Source organism: Kogia breviceps, chromosome 2, assembly GCF_026419965.1.
Source record: "Kogia breviceps isolate mKogBre1 chromosome 2, mKogBre1 haplotype 1, whole genome shotgun sequence".
In the NCBI taxonomy this organism is placed as follows: domain Eukaryota; kingdom Metazoa; phylum Chordata; class Mammalia; order Artiodactyla; family Physeteridae; genus Kogia; species Kogia breviceps.
The window spans coordinates 199,152,902-199,169,754 of record NC_081311.1 but is presented as its reverse complement, the minus strand read 5'-3'; the positions used below and the strand labels follow the sequence as shown (position 1 = coordinate 199,169,754).

The 16,853-nt window shown below is 52.8% G+C and overlaps 1 protein-coding gene across 7 annotated transcripts in view; it reads right to left on the bottom strand.

The window, feature by feature from the left end:
* Positions 1–327: 327 nt before the first annotated feature.
* The window catches only part of UBE2F (ubiquitin conjugating enzyme E2 F (putative)), a 55,843-nt gene continuing 39,317 nt past the window's right edge, over positions 328–16,853 (bottom strand). For 4 of the 7 annotated variants that reach the window (XM_059051274.2, XM_067027269.1, XM_067027268.1 and 1 more), the window contains 5 exons: positions 15,871–15,941; positions 11,435–11,492; positions 10,068–10,100; positions 7,760–7,822; positions 328–4,441 (listed from right to left, as the gene is read on the bottom strand). In XM_059051274.2, coding sequence (XP_058907257.1) covers positions 4,391–4,441; positions 7,760–7,822; positions 10,068–10,100; positions 11,435–11,492; positions 15,871–15,941 — 276 coding nt within the window. In that variant the 3' untranslated portion in view covers positions 328–4,390. Of the gene's footprint in view, positions 7,232–7,759; positions 7,823–10,067; positions 10,101–11,434; positions 11,493–15,870; positions 15,942–16,853 lie in introns of all 7 variants that reach the window. The other 3 variants (XM_067027266.1, XM_067027267.1, XM_067027272.1) reach the window with 1 other exon arrangement.

Here is a 16,853-nt window from a genome sequence, read left to right as displayed (position 1 = left end):
GACCCAACAGGCCTCTCTCGGGTACCAGAGCAGGGGGAGCATCCCTGGATACGACCTGTGGGGGGCCACGCGAGGTGCCCGCCCATGTACAGCCAGTGCTAACCCTCTCTCCGGGCCCCTGGCCCCAGACCGGCATTTGTCCTGGACTGCAGTGCTCGGGGCCTGTCCGTAGCCTCCCCTCCAGCACCGGGAACTCTTGGGACATGGATTATTTCTTCCAACTGGCCATAAGTTACAAGCCAAAGCAAACCAAAAGGAACAGTGCCTTTACTGGAAGAACTCTGGCCCAGTGCATTTGGCAATGAAAAGTGAATGAAACCTCAGATGGATATTTAAAAAGAGATTATAATTCAGTTTATACAGCTTGAGACGAATAAACAGACATTCTTAACAATGCAAGGTCCCCAAAGGCCTCTATCACGGCGTTTTTTGAAGAACTTTTTTCAAACTACAATTATTTCAATAAATCAATTCTGGTAACGCGTGGAACCCCAGGGCACGAGCGGTAACTTCAGCAGGTGATATGGAGCCCTGTGCACTGGCCCCTCCAACCTGCTGGATTTGCTTGAGGCTGGGCCATGGGAGCACGGGGAAGAAGGGTGTGACAGGTTTTCTCATTTTCTGAGTTCTTCTTTGGCAAAGGAAAACATTATTTTACTAAAACTATATATTAGCATCTTACTAGACACTTTATTTTATGAAGAATAATGAACTTGTAGCAAACCTGACTTTCCAAGATGAAGCATTTTTAAGTGGATGGAAGTGAAATAACCCCGGAACAGAACGCACCACCTGACCACCTGGGAAAGGGTCTCGTTAAACCTGCCATTGGTGGTTGGTATTTTTTTTAAATTAATTAATTAATTAATTAATGGCTGTGTTGGGTCTTCGTTGCTGTGCTTCTCGTTGCGGTGGCTTCTCTTGTTGTGGACACGGGCTCTAAGGCTTGCAGGCTCTAGAGTGCAGGCTCAGGAGTTGTGGCGCACAGGCTTAGTAGCTCCGCAGCATGTGGGATCTACCCGGACCAGGGCTCGAACCCGTGTCGCCTGTGGTGGCCAACATCTTGTTGGACTTTTTATATGAAAACTCTTCTGCTTGATCTGATAATCAAATCAGCAGAAAGTCCGATGGTAACAGGAATTTGGTTTATTTCACAGCAGTTCTTTAAAGAAAGAAGGGTGGGGCTCACGGAGCAGCCCAGGGAACAGTGCGATTTGTCCCCTAAAGACACGTAACACATTGTGCTGACCACCACTGCCTGGGAGTTTGCCCTCCGAGACGATTCTGCTAAGCTCCAGCACCCAGCAGGACTGCTGAATCTGCCTCTTCTGCCCTAAGACAAAGACATGCTGCCCCTGCCCCCGGATGTCCTGAGAGTGGCCTGGCTGCGGCCAAGCCATGGGGAAGGGCGCTGTCGCCTCCCTAAGTTGTGAAGTCTTCCTAGGCGAGTGTGCAAGCCCCGGGAGTGTAACGAAAGGCAGAGGAAGATGTGCACGGACGCTTTGGAGCACTGAAACCGCAGACACGAAGGGACGTGTTCCTCTCAAAGACTACATTCAAAATGGTTCAGCTACTGCAAATGGTCTGAACAGGGCAACGTTTTAACATGACGTCTGTACTGCAGACTTCTCCAGCCACGTGCAAAGCCTGACTTATCTGAGGTCGGTCGATCAGACAAGCAGGCCTCTGAGGCTTTCAGGGCTTGGAGGTGAGGGCAGGTAAAACAGGGCATCTTGTGAAGCTACCCATAACCCACGACACACCGCTCCCCGGGGCCAGCGTTCTACAACAACGCACAGTGGCTGGAAAGAACACAGGAGAGGCGAAGACCGGGACTGCAGGGAAAGAGGAGACACAGAGCCGGAAGGTCAGTGCTCAACACCCAAGTTACACTCGGCCCAGCTCCTTAGAAAGGCTGCAAAGGAGGTGGCCTGCAGGTGGTGTGTTTGAGGGAAGGTGAGAGGCAAGATGTGAGCCTTCTCCTTCTGAGAGGGCTGCCCTGGGAGCTGTTTCCTTCTAAGTGTGCCTGAAAGACACACAGCTGACGTACCCCATTTTAAACAGTAGAGTCATGGGGATCCAACTGACCTTCAGAGTCAGAGCTGCGCCACAGCTTCAAGCCCCAGGCCCGCCCCCCCCCCCAGCAAATCAGAAATCGTCAACTGTCTCTGGGCTGGTGGGGCACATGGACGGCAGCCAGAAATGTTACTTTGGCCTAAGAGTGGGAAAAAGACCCCAGGAAACCAAAAGTCCTGGAGGTCAGTGCCCCGCAGCCACCACTGGCCAAGCCCCCAGCACAGTACCCCTGGCCCACGGAGATGGGCCAAGCTGGGTGGGCTCCTTAACAAGATGGGAGGGGGCAGGGAGGTAAAACGCCTCTGAGATCGTCAGTGGACAGAAAGGGATGACCCGGTTACGTGGAAACGTCATTTTTGAAGAACTGCTTGACCCCTGATACGCAAAGTATTTTTCTATATTGTGTGAGGTCAGAATTAACAAGGGATCCTCTCCCTTTCAGTCTGGTCCAGAGGGCACAGTCTTCACCTGCATCCCACACGTTTCCATTTCACCACGGGCGCTGCCATCATTTCCTCCACCTCTGTGCGCACCGCCAGGGGAGGGTGCCGCCGGGAGAGCTGGGGGATGTGAAATGATTCGGGCTAGAGCTGGCAGAGAGCAGTGCGCCCTGGGTCACAGGGGCGCCACGCAGGCGTGTGGACGGCCAGCTGCTGCCCTCCTGGCCCACCTAGCAGAGGATGGCTCTGAGGCCGGTTGGTGAGTTGAAGTATGTGACCTGGAGCATCCCTCCCAGGGTGCTGTGCCTGACAGGCTCTGGGCCATAGAGACGCCACCAGGCCCTCAACCAGCCCCATCCTTCCTGCCCTGCGCACCCGACGGAGTGGCCCATCAGCCAGGGTCACCCTCCCGTCTAACAGGCATGATTCCTGGTTACAAATGGGAAGCATGGCCTGAATTCCTCCCCCGCTGATCTCCAGGACAGACTGATCTCATAGTCTGGGATTATGTTATAAATTAAGAAAAACAAGCCAGACCCGGTAGCTGGTAGACAGGGGAATCCAGAGGCCTACGGAGGCTGTCAGGTAAACTGGAGCGTGTTAGGCGAGCAGCAGACAAAACCATGCAGATATTTATTTTGCGTTTGACTCCAAGGGTTCAGATGTCGAACGCCGTAATATCGCCACTCACCTCTCCTCGGTGCTCTGACTCTGAAGCGCACTGACCCGACCCGGGAATGGCTATGGGGTGCCACTGATTCCTGGCCCTCCGAGGCCTGGGAGACTCACCCCCGAGATGGGGCCCAGAACCAGAGGCACTCAGAAGGCCACAGGGGCGGTCTCAGTGGCGTCAGACATTGTTTGGGCCGATTCCTGAGGTTTCTCGCCCGTCCCCAGAACGTGAGGGTCTGGCTCTCTCGCACAGTGGCTCACAGACACGTGACCACGGCAGAAACACGAAGCCCCTGGCTGGGCTGCGCTCCAGCCAGTTTCCTCCGGGCAGCATGTGAGAAAGGGCTCCCTGCTATTATTATTATTATTTTTAAAAAATTCATCCAGACCTAGCTTCAAAGGGTCCCTAAACTTCTTTGCCCCATCTGGACCTGAAAACAGGAGCTGATTTTCAAAAGCCACATTCTCGTTGCATTTGGACAGAACGAATACTGTGTCTTTTATATTTTCTTTGTATTTCTCGTCAATAGTTGCTTGACCCAACATCTTTCTGTCTGCTCTATACAATGAAAATACAAACTAAATGAGAATAGAAAAAAATAATTAAAGCATTAAATTGTACAAATTACAAATCTGTTCCAAAATATACTTACATTAAATAAAATACGCATTTCAGTAAGAGATCTACAGTGAATGACTATGCATTCAGGGAAGCTTCACGACATCTAGGCAGGGCCAACACTCGTGGAAGGAGCTAAGAGAATTCGCATCCAATCACAGTTTGTAGCGGGTTTCTGGTCGCCAATCTGCGAGCTACACCGAGCACATCGTTAGCATCACCTGTGCAGGGACTGACTGCGGGGAAAGGGGAGAAGCAAGCTCTAGCCTCAATGCTGAGTTCATCACAACTTCTCGAGAATCTCATTAACAGCCTATACAGTAACAGTTTCAAAAAGGTAAACATGTTAAGGTAAGCAGACAAGTCTGTAGAATCCCCAGCACATTTTCTGGCTGTGTTCACGTGGAACTCTCTGTCTACAATGGGTGGTCGTGAAGAGGTTCTTCCTCGGGACAGCATGGTCGCAGGACTGGGGTGGCCCAGCGGGACTGAGGGGAGCCGAGGACGGGGCGGAGACCCCCTTCTCACGTCAGCTGGAGACAAAGTGGTGGCGCACAGCCCACGGCCCCGCAGTCCTCTCCTGTCATCTGGCGTAACGCTTAATGTAGTCTTCAACTTTACTGCGGAAGTCCTCCTGCGGGGCAAGAGGACCAGGCAGAGGAGGAAGAGGGGGAGTGAGGCAGTGCAGCGGCGACACTTCGGGAACAAGCTGCATTCCCCCAGCCAAGGACCCTGCCAGCTCTCGGGAGGCTGTGTCGGGGCCGGCCTCCAATCCTCCAGTCGCCAAGGTGGCAGGAGACTCAGAGACCCACGGGGCCGAGTGCCATCTCCCTGCCACTCTGGGTGCCGGGAGGGGACACAAACGAGCTCTGGGCGGAAGGGAACCGAAGACCCTTCGCTGGTGCAGACGGGGAGGGTGGGATTCACCAGTGTGGTCAAGGTCACGATGTGGGTCAGGCCGGGATTCTGGACCACAAACGGACATGAGCCTTGGCTGCTGTTCTCGGGAAGACCCTTGTGTCCTGACCTGTCTCTCCAGGACCCTGCTACCTACGGCCCAAGTGCAGGCCGCCATCAGGGTGACCACCCAGCCCGAGAGGAGAGGTGGGCTTGCTACAGAGGGCCCTCCTTGGGCATCAAGCAGAGGCCACCTGGGGGCCTGGGCTGATCCCTCAGGTGTGAAAACGCTGGGTGGATGCAGGTATCTCCCAGGTGAGCGCGGGCGGGAAAGCCACCTCAGACCTGAGCCAACGCCCGAAGTGTGTCCCCAGGTCTCTTCTCTCTAAGGCCAGGAGCAAAATCCCCTGGCCTTGCAGGACTGGGAAGGGCCCCGGGACTGTCTGAGCCACGAGTGACTTGGAGCCTGTCCGCCTCAGAACACCCCCCGCATTTGGTGGCGGGACAGCCTGTGACCTGAAGGCGGGCTCTCAACCCTCTCACTCCCACCCACAGCTGCACACAGGGTCCCAGGCCTCAGTCCCATCCAGCAAGAGGCACAGCCCCGGGCCTGATGCGCACCCTCTGGTGGCTGCCCTGGGCCCTGCCTGCTGCAGGGGCCACCCTGGGTGGCGTGGGCGGAACGGGCCTGCTCTCCGTGGCCACGCTGAAGTCACTCTTTCAGGGTGGGGCGGTCCAAGGAAAGGGGAGAAGGGGACACCTGTGGTCGCCACCAGGTGGCCCAGGACTGTCCTCAGAGGCTCCCTCACCGCCGTCTGCCCGCAGCCAGCACGGGCCGCACAGAAGCCCTGGCTGCCTTTAGCAAAACTCTCACAGGGTCACCTCCGCGGTACCCAGCTGCCGACATACCATCGGCTCCCGGGGAGCCGCGGCCAAAGCTCCCGGGACGTGGACCGACGATCCCACAGACACCCCGACCCCCCAACGTCTGACCCAGGACCACACGTGCCTCAGCTCAGCCTCAGTCCCCTTGGCTCTCGTCAGTGAGAAGACCACAAACTCTGGGGCCAAACCGCCCGGGTTCAAATCTTGGGCTTCGCCCCTTCCTGGCAAATCTTTCACTTCTTGGTGGCCCTGCTCCCTCAGCAGCAAATCAGGGGCAAGAGTCCCTCCCTCGTGTCTGGGAGCAGGTATGACACTGCCTGGCACCTGGAGGGCCACGCAGGGCTGCTACTACCATGTCACCACTGCCCTCCTGCTGCCCTGCCCCAGTCACACGGGGCCTCTGAAGCATCCCTGAGCACCAGGAGAGCAGTCCTGCCTCAGGGCCTTTGCGCTGCTGCTGAGGCCTCTGGAACACTCCTCCCAGAGGTCCACTTGGTTCCCAATCGGCCTCTACTCACATCTTAGCAGAAAGGCTTTCCCTGAGACCCCTACACAAAGCAGCAGCACCCATATCTGCGAAGCACAATAAAATGAAGTCTGCCTGTAAGCTGCAAGTCTCTTCCTATTTCATACAAAGAGCAGGAAACACCCTTCCGAGAACAATAAAAAGAGAACAATCGTAACATGTTTCTCCTCCTGGCTCTATAAGGGTGTTCCCTCCCCGACAAGGTTTAGTCCACAGGGGCTACAACAGTTAGTGCTGAGTGGGGACATGTTTGTCGGGGACAGTGACAATGACAGGGGGAGTCAGAACATGAACAGAGCCTCCTGGGGGCCCGCCTGCAAGGCCTGTCAGCATAGCAGACAAACAAAGGCTCCTCCCCGCCAGGGCCGCCCCTGGGTGCAGATGGCTGACTGCTGAAGGTGGGCCAGTGGGCGAGGCTGAAGACCTCAGCCACCTCCCGACCTGCTCAGCAGGACGTGGCCTCCTCTGCCCGCCCAACCAGAGGCACCCGCTGACCCTCCGGGGCCACTGCCTGGCTCTCTGCTCCCCGCGTGCCAGGACATGTGCTGGGGGGCCCTCCTGCCTGCCCTTCAGGGCCCTGCTAAGGCAGGCTATGGTGAACGCCACACGTGGCACATTTAAAATGCCCGCGCGCTCTGGCACACAGTAGGTCTTACATGAACAGAAGCAGCTGCCCTCAACATTAAGCACGGTATTAAGGACCAACGTGATGGCCTTTAGAACGTCGTACGTTCAGAGCCATGTCAGCCGATCCGACAGCGTTAAGTGGCTGACTCCTGGGCGGGGCAAGGATTCTCAGGGAATCAGAAAATGACACGTGAGGTCCTGTGATAAACGGAGTCAGCGCTGCCGTGCTGTCTGCTTAGGCCCGACCAGCTCGGAACAACCTCCAGCAGCCTCGCCTCAGCCACGCTCGGCCGCCTCCCGGGCTCCTGGCCCAGACCCTGTGCCTTGTGCGCGCACGCTGTAAGGATGCGTATACGTATGAAGGGCATTTACTGCAGTGCTATCTGTAGCTGGAAAATAATCCCGTGGAAAAACCCGAGCGCCCAGCCATAAGAGAATGGTTGAGAAAAGTACGGTAGAGCCACACCACGGGACAGTCTTCAACAGCTCCTAAAATGAACAAGTGATAGTTTATGCACTGACTTGGAGGGAAACAGTGAAAATACACGAACAACGACAACGAAACAAACACGACCCCATCGCTGTGGGCTCGCGTGCGCCTTCGCTCCGGGAAGGTGTGGAGGGCGGGCAGCCTGCTGGGTGGCGGCGGAGGTGGGGGGTGGGGGGTGGGGGGTGGGGGTCGGTAACACCCTTCGCTCTCCCTTCTGCGCTCCTACACCGTCATGCGGTAAAGCAACAGCCGCCTGTTGTAGATCACTCACACTGAACTCTACCAGAAAACCACACCTAAAAACACTTCTGTCTGACCTTGGGTCAAACACTTCTCTGAGACCACTCACATTTATTATAATACATCATTCATAAATTGCTTTAAATTCTAGTCCCATTTAATTCAATGGGATTTAATTCTAGTTAAATTCTAGTCACCATTCTCAATTTCATACTTATTTAATCAAGGGGCAGTAATTATCTTTTCACCAAATACATCAACCTAGAATATTCCTGTTACTAGCTTACCTTGTCCCGCAAATGATGTTCTGCAGCTTCAATGTTCAGTGGGTCATCAAAATTCAAAAGATCCTTAAAAAGAGAGAAACTCAAAGTAAACAATGGGAAGAATCTGTTTTTCTGCTGTTGCACGTCTTCATTTTATGAAGCAGGCAACAGAAACCTAATCAGCAAATGAAAGAACGACCTAGAGAGATGAAAAAACTCCTGAGAACTAAAGTTCCTTTTGATGTAGAAGCACTGAATGTGAGATACTTTTTTCAGAACGGTGATTAACAGTGCACTGAAAGAAGGCAGGGATGTGTTTACTCACGATTATCCAACGTTTGGTGAGGGAAGAGCGACCACACTCATTTCTAATCTGGTTTTGATGCTCGGGGAATGACAAACCTCTCTTATTATGAGCATTTCTAAATAAAAATCCTATTAATTTTTCCTTAAAAATTCATTTTCTCCTTTATTTTGTGATTAACAACTCTGCCTTCTAAGTCTGTGTTTCTATTCTGACTTTGCCTAGCCTCTCGCTTCACCTTTAACTCACCTCCACAAACACGGCACTCACAAGCCAGCAGGAGGGACGTCTGCAACCCGACCTAACAACGCAGGATGGTACCATCGAGGCCAGTGCTCCCTGGCCCCAGGGAACCAGCACCAGAGCCTTTCCACCTTAGAAGGGCCCTGGAATGCTACTCCCCACCACCCCACCCCAAGAATAACAACGGATTTTAGATCGAAGACCATGTCTTTTCTTTATACTACCTATTCCTCTTCTTAAAGATCAGGGTAGAAACATTTGTTATGATGAGTCACTGCTTTCCAAAGCCATTGATGGATCATTGTAAAGACAACTGTATTTCTCCTCAGGAGAAATGTTTAATCTGGGGATTGTATTCCTGATTTGGAAACAAATATGGGTGTGACCAATATGTCACAAATACAGCCAGGAAAAATTATAAATCTCTATGATCATTAACACCTGGGAAGTTAGTTCCAAGTCCCAGAAACAGGCAAAAATATAAAGCACATATTAGAATCCCGGTGCATATAAAGACTACACCAGACATACAGAATTCTTCATCTTCTTTACCATATATTTTACCTAAAATGAATATGTGAGTTGGAATAACCATTATAGACTTCATTAGCAAGTTTGATGGGCTCTTTAGAATTTGGAAGGTTTGGAGTGCTCGGAGAGATGGGGACCCACCAGATGTCCTTCAAAAGAAAAGCAGCACAACTGCCAGGCAGGTTTTAAATCACGCTCCAGCCTCTGCATCTCCAGAAGTAAAACTTCATTCACTTCAATGGAAAAGCCAAAAGCAATCACAACAAAACGGCTGAGACCAGCGGAAAACTGTCCAGATGGCCCGGTGCCCCTTGGGTATTGCCTTCTCCTGGAGGTTACGGCAGGTCCTGACATCAGGAGGTGTTACCGGACCACCTGGTGACATCAGCCAAGAAGGCGGGGGGGGGGGGTGCAGGCACTTAGGGGTCTCCTCTGAGGCTCTGCTCTGCTGTTTTTCACTGGCTGAGGACGACAGGGTGAGGGGGCAGTCCCGCCGTCCTGCAGGCTGTCCAGGATGGGCTCGTTTTCATGGGGTACTTAGGTTTTACCAAAAGTAGCAGAGATTTTTTTTTTTTTTTTTGCACAGAGACAGATCCCTGCAGTTTCTTTCTTTCAAAGCTTCTTTATGATAAAAAAGCCAAAACTCAAGGGAACAAATAATATTATATAAAAATCCAAATCCCAGTTTTCCCCCTTTCCCCTTCTCCTATGCCTCTTCCCGCCCTCCAGCCCCTGCCTGCAAGGTGCTGTTCTCTGAGGACAGCAAACTTCACTGATTAAGAGAATAATTCTAAGGTTCTGGGTTTGTGAAAACCCTAAAGGTTGGTGACTGCACACTCCTTCTCCCAAACCGGGCCCCTGGGAGCGAAGGAAGCTGTGGACTGGCTGCCGGGGAGAGCGGACGGTGTGAGGTGGGCCAGGCGCTCCCAGGGGGGCCTGCGTGGAGGAGACCACAGCGAGCGGAACTGGCCTGCGGGCCCCGGGAGCGAGGCAGCCACGACAGCAGGGCGGAAGCGGGGATGCTCTGCTCCCGCCCCCCACCCCGGCCCCAGGACCTCCCGGAGTGTCGCTCCAAAGCCCCCTCAGTTTTTGTCTCACTGCTCTTCTGATTCACAAAAGTGCCAAAGCAAAGAGGGGTTCAGTATGCCCACACTGCTGTTTTTGATTCCCTCATGTTATCCTTAACGTGATCTTTAAAACCAGGAGACAGAGGAATCCAGAAAAACTTGGGATTCTGGTCAACATACTTACAGTAAACAAAGAGTTTAATCCCCAAACAACATCCTGAAATGAGAAAGAAAGACGAAAACAAGTTTCAGGTGGGGATGGTCTCTAAGAGATGAACCAGTTAAGTCAGCATATAGTGGAGGAGGTTAGTTTTCTGCAGGAGTTATTTTAAAAGGTAGGGCCTAGAAAGTCAATCTCAGGCTCCCCCTTGCAACCTGGGGGACAGCATCCAGCGCAGCAGCTCTGTTACCAGCCATTGCTCGCTTTTTGTGCACTCGGCACAGACTTAGACCTACGAGTGGTTTTAGTTGGGACAGCGTTTATAATCCATGCCTGACTGAGCCGAAGTGGACACGTGTGGAAAAACGTTACGAGAGAGAGAGGCAGGGAGACGGCTCGTGTGATACGCCACGCAGCTCTCAGAGCTTCACAAACAGGCTGACTGGATGCCCACAGCCCTTTCAAGTTCAAAGGTGGGACCATCAGTGTCAGAGAAGCAGGACAGTCACCAGGGAAGATGGGCCTGGCTCAGAAGACCATGCCTTTGTGCTGAAGTGCAGGCTGGGAACACAGCTGCCCCCAAACCCAGTCCCAGGCGATCGCTCTTCTGGGCAGGATCAAGCCCTCAGCAGACAGGCAGAGGCCACGACCGTGTGGAACCAGTTCACTACTCAGTCAAAGATGGCAAAAGTCAGGTAGCTGCTTACTACTAGGTGAACACTGGCCAAAAGTCCTGACTCCTTCTGATAAAAGGTCAGGCATGGGAAGAAACTGCAGGTGCCTATGGACAGCACCATGGGAAAGCCCTGAGGCGAAGCACAGCCGGCGGCCTCACATGGGTACTCGCGACACGCACCCCGGAAACCCACTCGAGCCACGTTGGAGAAGCAACTGGGGCCACTTATTTAGTCCCTGTGGCTCCCCTTCCACCCCCTGCCCCGGCAGAGGGGCCCCCGTGCAGCACACCTGGCTGCACCCTGCCACCCCTCCTCTGTCCAGTGTAACTCAGGGCAGACACAGAACATCCAGCCTTTCCTTCCTCCGTCTCTACCCATGCCTGGCAAGTCTCCACTGCTTACAGAGGGAGACAGCTATCAAAGACTGGGGCGAATAGCACAAGGGTAAAAACCGTAAACCACCGAAGCACGAATGGTAAAGGGCAGAGGAGATGATCTGACACCCTAATCCCCACCCCCAACCGAAGAGAAGTGGGGACAGAGGAGCGGAGCAGGGCCAGCGCTTGGCCAGCAGCCCCAGGCGGGCGGTGGCGGGCGAGTAGCGCAGGCCCGTCCACCCATGCGGATGGGACAGCGTGGACATCGCTGTCCTTACAGGAGGCTGGTTGCCGGCGGAGGGGCATCCGGGGAGGCTGTGGGCAAAGGACACACTACCTTCAGTGTCCTCGTGGGGGCCCAGCCGGTGCCGTCAATCGAATGTTCCCTCAGTAAACTGAAACAGACACAGAAAGGCACAGCGGTCAGCAGGGAGCAGCCTCCAGTCCCGCGGGCTGCTCAGCGTGATTTCTGTCGGAACGGAGGTGCGCGTCTCATACAGTCCGTCTCTCCTGTGGCTCCGCAGTTTCCTGCGTCGCTACAGAAGGCCTTCTCTGCCTCACGCCTGTACGGGCCCTCCAGTCTAATAGCGAGTGTTATTTTCATGTATTGTACGCTCAGCAGGGGAAAAGCATGCTTAAATCAGAACACACAGAGCACACCTGTCAATTTAACCTTCGGGAAAGGACGGTGACAACAATGACGGCAGAGCTGCCTGTTTGTGTGTCAGCAGGACCCAGCACCCGCCCAGTGCCCCAAGAGCAGAGAGGGAGGGGTCCCATGCTGCAAAGGAGAAACCAAGGCACAGGGCCCTACCCGCCCCAGGGCACGCGCCCCCAAATGGAGCTGTGGACTCACACCCACGTGAGCGCCTAGCACATGATTTTAATATAGCTGTTTAAAAAATAAAAGCAGATCAACACAAAATTCTGGAAGGTGCTCACCCGTGGTGGGAGGGCCATGCTCAGGGAAGGTCACGTGGGCTCCAGGGGTATATGTGATGCGAGCTGACCTAAGAGTCATTTTCATGACTGTTCTATCAACTGCAAATGCACAGCACATACTCTCATATAAATAACCATTCCATACTTTGAAAAATTACCACTTACTGCCTAGTTTCCTTCTGGTGAAAAAAGGAGCTTGGCATTGTTGAATTATATCTCACTTGCTTTCACCTCAGCCTAACAGCTCCTAAGCTAACACGTCAATATGAGGCTTTCCAGGTCATACTTGTTACTGTTAAGAAAATTTTTGAATCAGAACACGTTCAAATTCACAAAAATCAACGACGATCAGGAGAAAATACAAAAATGCAGAATTTGAATCAATGCCATAATCTTAATTGCCCATGAAGATCAGTTAGAATAAATAAAACTAACCTACAGCTTACTTCGAGCACTAAGAAGGAAACTCACATCACGTACCCTACTCCCATCTACCCGGGGGACGCCTTTCCACCCTGCAGAGCTATCAGTGAGTTGTTGAGATAAAATCTCTACAACTTTTGAATAACTTTTTGGGAACCAACTGCCCAATCCTGGTGGTTTATATGATCCAACGAGAGACTTCTTTACTAAGACAGGGGAAAGAATTATTTCTGATCTAGCTTATCCTTTTCATTTATAGACCTTATTGCAATTTTAGCTATACCCTTGCTTGTTTACTTGTTTTGTTTTGTTTTGTTTGCGGTACACGGGCCTCTCACTGCCGTGGCCTCTCCCGTTGCGGAGCACAGGCTCCGGTCGCGCAGGCTCAGCGGCCACGGCTCACGGGCCCAGCCGCTCCGCGGCGTGTGAGATCCTCCCGGACCGGGGCACGAACCCGTGTCTCCTGCATCGGCAGGCGGACTCCCAACCACTGCGCCACCAGGGAAGCCCCTGTTTACTTGTTTAATGCCTGTCTCCCCACCAGCCGGCAAACCCCATAAAGCAGAGAACGCAAACCGCTCCCCACTGTGTCTGGGCTCAACCAACATTAGCTGATGGAAGGCAGGCGGGCAGACTGGCTGACCAGTCAGCGCCCTCTGCGCTTCCCTGTCAACAAGCACAGACAGAGCAGGAGGCCTCTGCCCCTGGAGGCCAGATGTGCCCATGTCTGGGGGCCGCAGATCTGGGCAGGGTGACACCATGGAGGTTCGGGCCCAGCCTGAGCAGATGGCAGTCCCGAGGGAGCTCAGGTGACAGCCATGTGGCCATCAGAGAGGGTACAGGTAAGGGGGCAGGGGATGCCTCAGGGACTACACTGGAAACTCGGGTTCTAGGAGAAAAAAAATCTGAAGTGCAACGGCCGGGTTCATGGCCCTGGTCCCTCCAATCCCACAGACATAGCACTGCTGGCCCTGAGCCAAGAGCAGGGTGTGGACCCTTGGTGGCAGCAGGGCAAGTCTCACTAAGAGAAGCAAGCACCCCTGTGGCTAGACCAGGCCCCATGGTGCGCCAGGCACGTCATGTCCTTTATTCAGATGCCGTGAGTCGGCTGTGCCCAAAACCGTCACTGGACACTGTCTAGTTTTTCACGAAGAGGTAGTCTTTGTACATAAACCTGGCACATTACTTCCCTCAGTTAAATCCCAGAGGTGCAGCTGACAGGTCCGAGGGTGTACACAAGTTAAATGCAGGCCTTACGGCTGAAGGACCAATGAAAGGCGTACAGATACATGCACTCTCCCGTGGAACGAGGGAGCCTGTTCTCACACACACTTTGCTTTTGTATCTGCCAGTCTGAGAAGTGGTGAGCGGTGTCCCCTTGCTTCCATGTGTCCTCTGATCACCAAGGAGACTGAGCATCAAGCAGATGCTTTCCACCCACTGTATTTCTCCTTCTATGAATCACCCACTTGTAGGCAACGCTCGTTTCTCCAGTGGATATGTCCCATCTTTTTCATATTGATTGAAAGGACTGTTTACATACAAAGGATGTAATCTTGATCTTTTCTCTTTCAATTTTTTTTTGTATTTTTAATTTTTTTTTTTTTTTTTTTTTTTTTTTTTTGTGGTACGCGGGCCTCACTGTTGTGGCCTCTCCCGTTGTGGAGCACAGGCTCCGGACGCGCAGGCTCAGCGGCCACGGCTCACGGGCCCAGCCGCTCCGCGGCATGTGGGATCTTCCCAGACCGGGGCACGAACCCGTGTCCCCTGCATCGGCAGGCGGATTCTCAACCACTGCGCCACCAGGGAAGCCCTGTATTTTTAATTTTAATGTGGCTAAACCTATCAATAATTTTCCTTGAAAGTTTCTGTCTTTTGTAGCAGGCTACCATCTGTTAAATTCCTATTATACTTCGCTAATAATCTGATTTCTCAGAAGCCTGCGAAAGTGAGTAGAGAAATGCCCTCTCTGGACCTAATTCTGACCGGAGAAGGGGACGTGACAGGAAGTGGAGTGTGGGGATCCCCCAGGAGAGTGGGCGCAGGTGAAAAGCTGGGGAGACAAGGCCAGACCGGAAACCACTTACAATGTGGACCTGAAGATCATAGATTTTTTTTTTTTTTTTTTGCGGTACGCGGGCCTCTCCCGTTGCGGAGCACAGGCTCTGGACGCGCAGGCTCAGCGGCCATGGCTCACGGGCCCAGCCGCTCTGCGGCACGTGGGATCCTCCCGGACCGGGGCACGAACCCGCGTCCTCTGCATCGGCAGGCAAACTCTCAACCACTGCGCCACCAGGAAAGCCCAATCATAGATTTTTAAAGTTTCAATACTTAAAGGACAGATACTTAAAAGGGAAGATGACTGACTTATAAAGTGTATTTTTAACTATCTTTTTTTTTTTTGGTGGATCGTGGTTCCCCAACCAGGGACCGAACCTGGGTCCTTGGCAGTGAGAGCATGGAGACCTAACCACTGGACCACCAGGGAATTCCCGTTAACTATCTATTAAAAAATGAAGCTGATGTGAAAGAAAAGGGGGCTCCACATACAAAATAAAATGGGGAAATGAGTCTTAATCGTCATCCTCGCAGGGAGAAGCAGTCATAGTGCACGTGCGGGGAGAAGAGGGTAAAAGGACAGGATACAGAGGCAGGGCCTGAGGAGGGACTAGATCACAGTAAGAAAGCAAAGGACACGCCGGAGAACTCCTGTCTGCCTGCTCTCCAGGTTCCCACAGTCCCGAAGCTGGCAGTGGTGGTGGTGGGGCTGGGGCTTGGCCCGGGGGTCCAGCACCAGAGGCCCTACAAGGTAACCTCTCTGCCCCACCGGAGAAAACTCAAGACGCAGAAAGCTAAAGCCCACAAGCTAAATTTACTTAAAAACGACAACCACCAGCACCCCACACAACTCCTCCACTTCTCTACGTCAGTGACCAGCAAGCTTAAGAGGCACGAGGTCACTGACCCCGACCATCTGCCATCGGAAGGGTGGGGACCCAGGCCCAACTGGGAAAGCTTATCCTGCTACGAAAGTGCTCCTATGAGCATCAAGACTATTTGGGGAAAGAGAAGACATTTAAATACAAGTGCTTGCTTGGGTCTTCTGAAGCCTCCCATGCACATCTCCCCCACCCTGGATTCCATTACTCATATTTTCCCCTCTTAGCTAAAATCAGCCATACGGATGGAAAAGGGTAAGGGCCCTCAGAGGGGGGCACCTGGGTGGACTGCAGAGGTCGGGCTGGGATGCGGAAGCTGGGAGGCCACTCCAGTTACTTGAGTGCAGCCAGAAGCCTCCCTAACCTTGGCCCAGCCTTAAAATCTCCTCTCGGGGGAGATACCATGTAGAAAGCCCATCACTCACGCACGGTGCTCACAACACGAAGACGGGAATGGAGGTAAACTCACCTGAGACATATCTCGCCTGTCTCTGTGATATTGGGGTGCCAGATCCTGGTCAAGCATTTCACTTTAGGCGGCTGCAACACAGAAGGCAGAGATCACAGGCTCTCCAGAGCCTTCCACATACCCCCCGCCGAGTGCCTTGGCTCACCGCTCACTTGGCTCATCAGGCACCGGCTCCGTCACCCCCGCAGCAGTGTTTGCACACTGCATGCACCGTGCTGCTCTCCAGGTGAAGCCTGCCCGCACCCCTAACAGGACCCCTCTACAGGCCCCGGAGCTAACGGCGGATGGTGCCAGGGGCTGGCCTTCTGCATCCTCTGACCCTGCCTGGGCCTAGGCTGTGCAGGAGGAGCCACAGTGCCCTCCGGGGAGGAGTCCTGTACCCTCCAGGCCCCACTGCCTACAGGAGCCCATGGCCTCCTTAGCGCTAAGTTGCTGAACTACGGCTGAAATACTGCTCCTCGCAGCAGCGCTGGGTCCCTTTGTGGGTGCTTCTCAAGGCATTATTGTCATTTACTTTCTTCTAGATGCTAGTCCTAGTCCACTTTATACTTCAAGGAGGGAGAGAGAATGAAAACAAGTACATGAGAATAAGGCACATCAACATTATTTATGATGAAGCATGTTCGGATAAAATTGTTCTTTTAATATTACTCTGTTTTAAAAGCAATCCATACTCATCTAAGAAAAAACAAAAAGGAAAGATATCTATATATATAGATATAGAGATATATAAAACCCCACCCAGAAATAATCTCTACTAATACCTGATGCATATTTTGGAGACGCTTTTCTAGGCGACACACACAGGTGTGTGTGACGCACATTCATTTTTCTTTACGGAAGTAGGGAAATGTGCTATATATTTCTTTTCCACATTTATTTTTGTCACCATTTCAGATGACTTTGGGCTTTTGTGCATTCCACGGTACAAACACTAGTATTTAACAAGCCAGTTCCCTATTATTGGATGTTTAGGTTGCTTC